Source organism: Salvelinus sp. IW2-2015, linkage group LG16 (assembly GCF_002910315.2).
Source record: "Salvelinus sp. IW2-2015 linkage group LG16, ASM291031v2, whole genome shotgun sequence".
Classification (NCBI taxonomy): Eukaryota; Metazoa; Chordata; class Actinopteri; order Salmoniformes; family Salmonidae; genus Salvelinus; species Salvelinus sp. IW2-2015.
This window is the reverse complement of record NC_036856.1, coordinates 16,572,129-16,583,379: the sequence shown is the minus strand read 5'-3', so window position 1 is coordinate 16,583,379 and position 11,251 is coordinate 16,572,129. Positions and strand designations below refer to the sequence as shown.

Sequence of the window (11,251 nt, the reverse complement as noted above, 5' to 3'; positions counted from 1 at the left end):
ATTCGAGACGACTTTGACGTCATTCTAAGCGTTATTTATCTCACAGGAATGGCCCTTTCACATCTGCCAAATACAATAACATAGAAATAAGTGTGATATAACCAAAATGCTAGTTAATGAGTCTTGTGACATTGAACATTGCTGTCAATATCAGCAACGAGAACAGGGTTATAATAAGTTACAGGTTCTTGGAAACATGTTTCCAAGAAAAATATAGGATYACGAAAAATGACAGCAAAGTACAACATAATTCATTCTAAATATTCACTAGGCAGTATGAACTATGAGTGAAAGATGCAGGTAAATTATCCTGTATAACAAATAATGGAATGAAAGCCCAGGACCAGAGCCAAAATMACTTTATTTAGCCTACTGTATCAGTACTCAGCAAGACCCTGCTGGAGCTTACACATACAGCAGAGAGGACAGACAAATGTCACACACCAATTTGTACATTTCAGAAGAATAAAGATCAGTTGCATGTGAGGTTTAGACTGCATTTTATACAGTTACAGAAACAAAATTACTGTTTTTAAATCGTTTCTCAACATTCACAGATTGGAGTGTGATCTAGARGCCAAATATGGCAGTTTTATGTTGTAGATTCCCCTTATAACACAGTATTGTGATTTCCATATGTTACCATCAGGTAGCCTAGTGCTTAGAGCGTTGGGCCAGTAACTGAAAGGTTGCTAGATCGAATCCCTGAGCTGACAAGGTAAAAAAAAWWAAATCTGTCYTTCTGCCCCTGAACAAGGCAGTTAACCCACTGTTCCTAGGCCATCATTATAAATAAGAAATTGTTCTTAACTGACTTGCCTAGTTAAATAAAGTTAACAAAAAAACACATTTTTTTTTTACCATAGCTTATGGATGCGGGCAGTAAGTTCTTAGAAAGCACATTTACTGCACTGTACAAAAAGATGCAGGCATGCCAGGCCTCGGAGATGAAAAGCACAAGCCTTTTTGGAGTAATCTACAACCTCTCGGTCCTCCTCTAATCCTAGTTCTGAGAGGCCCTCTTATTCGCAGCCAGCCCGCCCGCCCTCCCCCTTCTCTGTGATCTGGGGTGCAAAGGGTCCCACCAGCCAGTTGAGAGGAGTGTTATTGAGCAGATACTCTACGACACCATCCAGAGACTGTCGCACCTGTGAACATTTAAAATGTGTCAATCAACACAAATAACAGATAATTATGAAATCACTCTGAGGTGATGATGTACATACAATGTGTTTGTTGAAATATTGAAACTGAATAAATAATGAGAAACCAGCAGCTGGTGTATTCATAATGAATGCACACAGGAGAAATGGAGCAACAGAGTTTGGTATACCTGTGTTAGATGGTGACGGGTCTGCTCCAGGAGGGGGGGTGTGAGGGTGCTAGTGTTSCCCAGGGAGGAGTGCAGTTCTTCAGCCGCTTTCCGTGCYTTTGCCAGCTGGTCCTGGACAGCACCGGGTAAGCCCTGGGCGCTGGACACCACCCCAGAGCATGCAGACCGCAACTGGTCACTGAGACKACGCACCATCGAGAGGGTTCGCCACTCCAACTGCTACACAAACATTTACAGGTATCTGTGGAAACTACAATACAGTGTTTATAAAGTTCCTCAAGTACATTCATTCACATGGCTACTTGGACAGAAAATACTAACTCAGGACTTCCTACCTCAGTCTGGTCTTTGGGAACATCCACCTCCCCCATCTCTACCCCTCCATCTTTAGGCTGTTTCTCCTGCCACTCCTTCCAGCGCTGCAGCAGCTGCTCTGGTGCCCCTCCCAGCTGGTGGTTGGCAGTGGCCAGGGTGGAGCGGGCTTTCTCCAGCAGGTCCAAGGTGCTGGTGATCTGTGTCAAAGTTGCGTATGTGGCATCTCTGGCGTGCCGGGCTCTTACCAGGGACTGCTCCAGGGCCCGCTCCTGCACCTTGGAGGACAGCTTTCCCAGACGGACAAAGTAGCTAGAGCCCACCACTGGTGCAGTAGTCACCTCACCTGTTGCAGGCTCCGCCAAAGCAGCTGTATGCGGAAAAAAATAACGATAATCTATAAACGATAATTCACGGTCTGAGATCAGAGCTATTGATTTTAGTGTCGCCTTGTCTACATATACAGTTGAAGTCGGAAGTTTACATACACCTTAGACAAATACATTTAAACTCAGTTTTRCACAATTCCTGACYTTTAATCCRAGTAAAAATTCCCTGTCTTAGGATCACCACTTTATTTCAAGAATGTGAAATGTCAGAATAATAGTATAGAYAATGATTTCAGTTTTTATTTCTTTCATCACATTCCCAGTGGGTCAGAAGTTTACATACACTCAATTAGTATTTGGTAGCATTGCCTTTAAATTGTTTAACTTGGGTCAAACGGTTTTGGGTAGCCTTCCACAAGCTTCCCACAATGAGTTGGGTGAATTTTGGCCCATTCCTCCTGACAGAGCTGGTGGTAACTGAGTCAGGTTTGTAGGCTCCTTGCTCGCACACGCTTTTTCAGTTATGCCCACACATTTTCATAGGATTGAGGTCAGGGCTTTGTAATGGCACTCCAATACCTTGACTTTGTTGTCCTTATGCCATTTTGCCACAACTTTGGAAGTATGCTTGGGGTCATTGTCCATTTGGAAGACCCATTTCGGACCAAGCTTTAACTTCCTGACTTTAGTCTTGAGATGTTGTTTCAATATATCCACATCATTTTCCTTCCTCAACATGCCATCTATTTTGTGAAGTGCACCAGTCCTTCCTGCAGCAACGCACCCCCACAAATGATGCTGCACCCCATGCTTCACGGTTGGGATGGTGTTCTTCGGCTTGCAAGCATCCCCTTTTTCCTCCAGCATAACGAGGGTCATCATGGCCAAACAACTATTTTTTGTTGCATCAGACCAGGGACATTTCTCAAAAAGTACAATCTTTGTCCCCATGTGCAGTTGCAAACCGTAGTCTGGATTTTTTTTATGGCGGGTTTGAGCAATGGCTTCTTCCTTGCTGAGCGGCCTTTCAGGTTATGTCGATATAGGACTCGTTTAACTGTGGCTATAGATACTTTTGTACCCGTTTTCTCTAGCATCTTCACAAGGTCCTTTGCTGCTGTTCTGGATTGATTTGCACTTTTCACACCAAAGTATGTTTTCATCTCTAGGAGACAGAACGCGTCTCCTTCCTGAGCGGTATGACGGCTGCGTGGTCCCATGGTTTTATACTAATTATCCGTACTATTGTTTGTACAGATGAACGTGGTCCCTTCAGGCGTTTGAAATTGAACCAGACTTGTGGAGGTCTACAATTTTTTTTCTGTGTCTTGGCTGATTTCTTTTGATTTTCCATGATGTCAGCAAGAGAGGCCCAAGTTTGAAGGTAGGGCTTGAAATACATCCACAGGTACACCTCCAATTGACTCAAATTATGTCAATTAGCCTATCAGAACCTTCTAAAGCCATGACATAATTTTCTGGAATTTCCCAAGCTGTTTAAAGGCAGTCAACTTAGTGTATATGTAAACTTCTGACCCACTGGAATTGTGATACAGTGAATTATAAGTGAAACAATCTGTCTGTAAACAATTGTTGGAAAAATTACTTGCGTCATGCACAAAGTAGATGTCCTAACCGACTTCCCAGAACTATAGTTTGTTAACAAGAAATTTGTGGAGTGGTTGAAAAACGAGTTTTAATAACACCAACCTAAGTGTACGTAAACTTKCAACTTCAACTGTACATAGCTACAAATATATTAACCATCTTGCAGCTCTAGACCTGACTCAGCAGCACCCACACCAGGAATGGGTTCAATTCCATTTAAGTACAGTCAATTCAGAGGTTATTAGTTCATTTTCTCATTCATACTGACCCAGCTCTCTGTCGCTGAGAGGCAGGTTATGGTCCACCCAGTTCTCAGAGTGGCTGAGGGCCAGGCCCACCCCACTGCTGACCATCTGGCCCACACCGGTCACCATGAATGAGCTGAACAATCCACTGGCTGCTGCTTGGGTCATCTCCACACCCCCGAACACTGCCGACATTACAGCCCCAGTCATGGTTTCTTTGGCCCCGGTTACAGCCCCAGTCATAGCCTCCTTTGTCCCACTCATCGACTGGTACATCATGCCTATTGTATCTGAAACTAGCTGAGGGAGAAACAATTAAAAAGCTGTTATGAATATACAAGGTATAACATCAAGTAAAGTGTTTTCTTGGGGACTTGAGTTGAATTGGATGCATCAGGAAGCATTGTTGACTAGTCAACACTAGATTTGGAGACTCACCTTATCAGCTGGCTGCTGGAGGATTTGCAGTTTTTCCACCTTGTCCAGTCCCATCATAGCATAATGATTCACCACAGAAACTGCAACAAATCATTCATTAACTCAGAACAAAAAAGTTATCCACTAAAATAAATATCGTTTTTTTTGTCTGTCTGTGGTCACTACGCAGCAGAACTCACTCTGTGGCTCCAGTCTGTCCAGGAGTGGCTTGGAGCCGGTTGTGGTGGCTGCCCCAAGAGTGCGCACCCCGCTCTCGACAGCCTCCATGACCCCCTTCAGCAGGGGCACGCTGTCCTTAGTGCTGCTGTAGGCGTTGGACACTACACCACACGCAGAGCTCACCAGGGGTATGCTGCCCACYCGGGACACAACACTCTGGAAACAAAACAATGGTTATTATTTAGCCTGAGTTAGTAGAGGGGAAACAGCCTTTGTGTTGCCAATTTCAACAATTGCATGCTGCATATTTTGTTTGATTTGTACTGATCACTCAATCTGCACCTGGAGTTTTTTTGTGTACATGCACAAATTATCCTTGAGGAGTGCTTGCATATTTCCAATTTWTCCACTTGAGTGAAATACTGAATGCTGGTTTCAATGTTATTTGTGTATCAGACCCTTCAGAGCTGTGTTGTAGGGTAAACTAATGTCATAGTGATGGTGCTCCTCACCTGCAGGTCTCCATTAGTTGGCTGGGTTGTGGCTGTACTGGGCACAGTCTTCCCGCTGTCGGCCATTGTGCAGGATGTGTTTAAGGATGTCTCTTTAAATTTCTGACATGAAAAAGAGGAGATTCACCTCAAATTACATGGTTTATGAGACAGAACTTTTACTTGCTTCATAATACAGATATTCATTATGCAGCTGAACAGCAGTGAGGGGATTTATTGTGCTGTCCCTCCATCTATCTATTTGTAGACAACCCAGTCATGTCTGCTTCATTTGTCAAGCAACAGGATACAGCCAGGATGGAACTGGATAGGGCTGAATTATAGAATGATTCACGTCACTGGACAGAAGTTGGACTGAACAAGGATGCCCTGTCCCATCTGGACAAGAGGCATACCTATGTAAGAATGCTGTTCATTGACTATAGCTCAGCATCAAGCTTGAGGCCCTGGGTCTGAACCCCACCCTGTGCAACTGGGTCCTGGACTTCCTGACGGGTCGCCCCCAGGTGGTGAAGGTAGGAAACAACACCTCTTCACTGATCCRCAACACTGGGGCCCATGACCGCATGGCCAAGCACYTCTCCAACTCAATCATCAAGTTTGCAGACAACACAACAGTAGTAGGCTTGATTACCAACAATGATGAGACAGCCTAAAAGAGAGGAGGTGAGGGCTCTGGGAGTGTGGTGCCAGGAAAATAACCTCTCACTCAACGTCAACAAAACTAAGGAGATGATCGGAGACTTCAGGAAACAGCACAGGGAGCACCCTATCCACATTGATGGGACCGTAGTGGAGAAGGTGGAAAGCTTCAAGTTCCTTGGCGTACACATCACTGACAAACTGAAATGGTCCACCCACACATACAGTGTGGTGAAGAAGGCACAACAGCACCTCTTGAACCTCAGGAGGCTAAAGAAATTTGGCTTAACACCTAAAACTTTTACAGATGCACAATTGAGAGCATCCTGTCGGGCTGTATCACCGCCTGGTATGGCAACTGCACCGCCCACAACCACAAAGCTCTCCAGAGGGTGGTGCGGTCTGCCCAACGCATTACCAGGGGCAAACCTCCCACCARCCTGGACACCTACAGCACCTGATGCCATTGGAAGGCCAAAAAGATATAGCCAAAATATATCATTATGATGGAGGCAGATACAATAATTGCTAATATTCCAAACAGTAGCACTAGGAGCTCCTCCACTACACATTTGTCTGGGCCCTGGCTCTGGTCACTGCAGACCAAAGTTACTCATGTAGGCCATCAATTTGATGTTTGTCTTTATAATAATGATGTGGCATTTTGATCATGTGATTTTTCAGTACCTTAAACTAAATGCTTGGCAAAATTGTATTTTATTATGAAGATTTTTGAAAAATGTTGGCAAAAATGTAAATTGGATGACATCACAATTGAACATTTAAATCCTGTAGAACTTAATATCATGGTAATTCTGAATGTGATCGTTATTCAGATGTAAAATTGGATGACATAACAATTGAATGTTTGGGCCAACTGATCATCTCCCTGAATATATATATATATATATAACTAATTTTTGAAAATCGGTAATCTGTGTACCAGCAAGTGCAATGCGCTGATTGTTTGATTCTGAACTCAGTTTTGGTGGTAACAAATTTGAAACTAAAAACTTGCTGGTACACAGATTACCGATTTTCAAAAATGAGTTATATATATATATATATATTCAGGGAGATGATCAGTCTGTACCATTGATGGGACAGGGAGATCTTCCAGCAAGACCATCTACTTTCATCCATAATGCTAAGAACATTTTATTCCTCTGGAGTGCAGGGCCATAGCTCATTTTTGTGTACTGCTCAATATTCCATGGGAAAAAAACATTGGTATGGTGATGCTGTTGCTTTGTCTAGTCTTAGGATTGTGGAATGGCAGAAGTCATTGATGTGTCATTGACACGTAATTGGTATACAATTACCACGTTTCCATCGACAGTTTTTATGCGAGTAAAGTCATACTGTAAAAYAAACTGCMATGATGGAAACTGGAAGTTTCGGTACAATTTTATAAATGCTGACAGATAATTKGTTTGTTTGACGTGTTGGCATCTTTTTGTGTCAGTAAAATTTATTATGCGAGAAATGGCAGTGGAAATGCCTTTATGCGCAAATATTGATACACTACATAACCAAAAGTATGTGGACACCTGCTCATCGAACATCTCATTCCAAAATCATGGGSATAAATATGGAGTTGGTCCCCCCTATGCTGCTATAACAGCCTCTACTCTTCTGGGAAGGCTTTCCACTAGATGTTGGAACATTGCTGCAGGGACAAGCGCATTAGTGAGGTTGGCCAGTGATGTTGGGCGATTAGGCCTAGCTCGCAGTTGGTGTCAACTAATCCCAAAGTTGTTAGATGGGGTTACGGTCAGGGTTCAGTGCAGGCCAGTCAAGTTCTTCCAAACTGATCTCAACAAACTATTTCTGTATGGACCTGGTTGTGCACGGGGCARTGTCATGCTGAAACAGGAAAGGGCCTTCCACAAACTGTTGCCACAAAGTTGGAAGCACAGAATGATCTAGAATGTCATTGTATGCTGTAGTGTGACGACTTCCATTCACTGGACCTAAAGGGCCTAGCCCGAAACATGAAAAACAGCTCCAAACCATTATTCCTCCTCCATCAAACTTTACAGTTGGCACTAGGCATTTGGGAAGGTAGCTTTGTCCATTGGACTGCCAGATGATGAAGCATGATTCATCACTCCAGAGAACTTGTTTCCACTGCTCCAGAGTTCAATGGCGGCAACCTTTACACCACTCCAGCCGACGCTTGGCATTGCGCATGGTGATCTTAGGCTTATGTGCGGCTGCTCAGCCATGGAAAACCARTTCATGAAGCTCCCGACGAACAGTTCTTGTGCCGATGTTGCTTCCAGAGGCAGTTTGGAACTCGGTAGTGAGTGTTGCAACCAAGAACAGACAATTGTTACGCGCTACAGCACTCGGCGGTCCCGTTCTGTGAGCTTGTGTGGCCTACCACTTCGCGGCTGAGCCATTTATGCTCCTAGACTTTTCCACTTCACAGTAACATCACTTACAGTTGACCAGGGCAGCTCTAGCAGGGCAGAAATTTGACAAACTGACTTGTTGGAAAGGTGGCATCCTATGACAGTGCCACGTTGAAAGTCACTGAGTTCTTCAGTAAAGCCATTCTACTGCCAATGTTTGTCAATGAAGATTGCATGGCTGTGTGTTTGATTTTATACGCCTATCAGCAACAGTGTTGCTAAAATTGCCAAATCCACTAATTTGAACAGGTGTCCACATACTTTTGTATATATATATATATATATGTGTATAATAACCATCATATGGAAGTAAACTTGGAGTTACGTGATGATATGGTGCGTGGTCCTTCTACTGCGACTTGGGAAACCACGCATTTTGAGGCTACAGATTAAACTATGACTTCACAAAGTGGTGAAAGTGCACGGTAATCTTGATGCTCCTGTACAATAAATAGAGGGTCTTACAACAACAAATCCATTTGGTGGAAAAATTCTAAAAATGTTCATATTCGCATGGAAATCTGTCACCAATTYGATGGAAACCTKGCTATTGATGACAAAATCTTTGGATGTCACTATAGCCAATTGCCAAAGACAGTTGAAAACCATATTCTGATGTCACCAAAATCTTAGATCTTCAAAGCAATTTGAAATCCCTACTGTCTAGATAAGTGTTTTTTATTTTATTGCAACAGCAATATGGATGTGTCATTTTCAGGTCAAACCAATACTGTGGCAGCAACCAGCCCTGTGGCTCTGGTACTGGCCCTGTTCACCAGGCCTCACTGGTGGATCCCCTGACCTACGTGGGACAGGCAAACTGCCCCCCACCTCAGAGCAGGCCCCAAAGGTAAAGGAGACCCATCCAGACACCCATATTCGATATGTGGTCATCATGAAGGATCTTCCACATGCCTCCTCTCTCTCATCAGTCGTCTGAGCTCTCTAAAGGGTCTGAAGGTCCAGCTGGATGAGCCTCTGACACTGACCTACCTGGGAACCGTAAACCTCCCTCAGGCTCCTGACCAGGCCTCACCTCCACAGCAGCCCAAGAACAGCCCTCTGCTGAGCCCACTCGAGGCCGTTTCTGACGTAGGGGAAGGAAGCAGTTGGACATCCCCAGCTCATGACCTCAGCAGGCCCCTCTCCTGGTCCATGGCAGGCCCCTTCATTCAGTCACACAGGGTGCTATAGCCAGGAGTACTGGCAGAGGTGCATGCAGTACTACCAGCAGCTGTCTGACCAGAGGAGGTGGAAACAGATATGCTACTACATGGACATGAGCAGAGCTCCCCACTAGGGAGTTCTACATGTGCATACTGATGCAGCTGCCTGCACTTGGCCATGCTGAGGATAGCGTAGCGGAGCCTTCTACCAGCAAGCAGCGTGGTAACACCACTTTAAATTATAGTAAACTCAACATGGATGGTGGGGTATGCAAAAATGCATACACCCCACCAAAAATGGGTCAACCTTGAAAACCTTTGTGTCTTGTATGTTTTTCCATTCAGGTAAAAAAAAAATACACATATACAAATTCTGAGCACTTCTACAAGGGACAAATATGTATGGGAGGTTTCATTCAAATCAAAACGAATTCTGTCAAAAAGTGATTGAATTCAAATGGATTTACCCCTCTGTGTGTGACCCRTGAAGCCAGTAGAGCAGGCCTAGATGGCAGTAGGTTGGTATGCAAGCAATGACTGACTGTATGAAGAAAGATGTGGGTCACAGCCATATAAATTAATGGTCCCAGCAGCCTACAACGTTCCAATTCCAGTCAAATCATTTACAGTTATGACAGGTGAAAGTGTGAAAAATACTACTTCACAAAGAAGCAAATAAGAGGTATGAGGGCCCAAATTACAATTTGAAAATAAGCCATATTTAAAAGTGTTTTGAAAAATTGGGCCATAGTTCTGCTGAACTTTACCCCACAAAAGGGATTTTCCCAGTACCGTAAAATGAATAGCTTCTCTGGTAGAGAACGTGAGCAACTAGCCTACAGTAGTTTGATTAACTTCTATCTAAATAGACATTAAACAGGCACTTAGGCAGACATCTAAAATAACAGTATAGTTTGTTAGCAAGCCTGGTCAAAGACGAAGCTAGAAGGTTACAAGTTGTTATCCTAATGTTACCGCATGATACAGCTCTGCATGCTTTTCAAAATATTAGTTTCCAGACAGGTTGTCAATTTAGTCACTGACCTCGCTGATAATAAACATAATATATTTGGCATGCTCCTGTCCTCCGTTGACCCTGCTGCGAAGTTTAACCCAGATAGCCGTGTCCCGACCAAGCCATGGCAGCACACTTGGCAAAACATGGGCAGAGCAAAGGCGGGGTTGTCAAATTGTTCCTGAAAGTTAACCAATCACTGTAAACTGAAACTAGCTATWCGCAACAGTAGCCAATGAATGTAGTTAGGTTACATGAAACCATGTAGCCTAACAATTATGATATCAATAGTTGTGCCTGTATGATTATATATTTTGAAATATCAAGCGTTATCTATAATGTCTGTGGATTTCTATTTATGTTAGTATTGTGTTCATGTCATAATTGATGATGAGACTGATTATTGGTATAGGCTAATACATTTAGATTATAAATAGATGGGGAACACAACTTCACATTGCATCATCAGGTGTTGAAAAATGTCACACAAACGTGAGTTTTACTGATTTCATAAAGCCAGGTAAAATCACAGAACATCTGTTMGGATTATTAGGCCTACCCTTAAATGCAATCAGGTGCCTCACATCTTCAATGAGATCTGGTTTAAGGGTCAATCAATGATTTAGACCTGGCAATATTTAATCATTTACATCTTGAAGACCCATAAACTGTTACCCTACAACGTTTACAAAAGTTGCAGTTGTGGTTCTTACCTCAATTCACGTTGTATGGTATTTTGTTCTATGCAAAGTAGCTGTATAACGTTATATAATTTATGTTTTATAGCCTACCTGCAATAAATAGGAACATCGGCCAACCAAATATGTTACCCTATGTCTTGAAAGCCAATTGCCTATGGGGACGGTTAATTTTACGCCTGCTACATTTAGGTTAATGTTGACTTCTCATGAGCAACTTTCAACCTGCACCAATGACGGAAATCGCCATTGCAGGTAGGCTAAGTGCCTCGTTCAAATACTAGTCGGAACAAGGAATCTCGGACTTCCTGAATCGTTGAACGCGGCACGTGTATAACTACAACCAGTTAGTAAGTCGGAAACGTGCGATTTTCCTA

General features: G+C 43.3%; 1 protein-coding gene across 4 annotated transcripts; it reads right to left on the bottom strand.

Annotated features, from left to right (window-relative positions):
* Positions 1-343: 343 nt before the first annotated feature.
* Positions 344-11,168, bottom strand: plin3 (perilipin 3). Of its 4 annotated transcripts, XM_024004941.2 has the most exons (9): positions 10,206-10,340; positions 9,629-9,702; positions 4,937-5,038; positions 4,445-4,640; positions 4,266-4,345; positions 3,851-4,127; positions 1,669-2,015; positions 1,334-1,552; positions 344-1,148 (listed from the first exon to the last, which is right to left on the bottom strand). In XM_024004941.2, exons 3-9 carry the CDS (start codon positions 5,000-5,002, stop codon positions 1,023-1,025), a joined length of 1,311 nt encoding a protein of 436 aa, XP_023860709.1. In that variant the 5' UTR covers positions 5,003-5,038; positions 9,629-9,702; positions 10,206-10,340; the 3' UTR covers positions 344-1,022. The 4 variants fall into 4 exon arrangements, with proteins under 4 accessions (XP_023860709.1, XP_023860707.1, XP_023860708.1 ...); XM_024004939.2 differs by lacking the exons at positions 9,629-9,702; positions 10,206-10,340 and adding an exon at positions 10,968-11,168; XM_024004940.2 differs by lacking the exons at positions 9,629-9,702; positions 10,206-10,340 and adding an exon at positions 10,890-10,979.
* Positions 11,169-11,251: the final 83 nt, after the last annotated feature.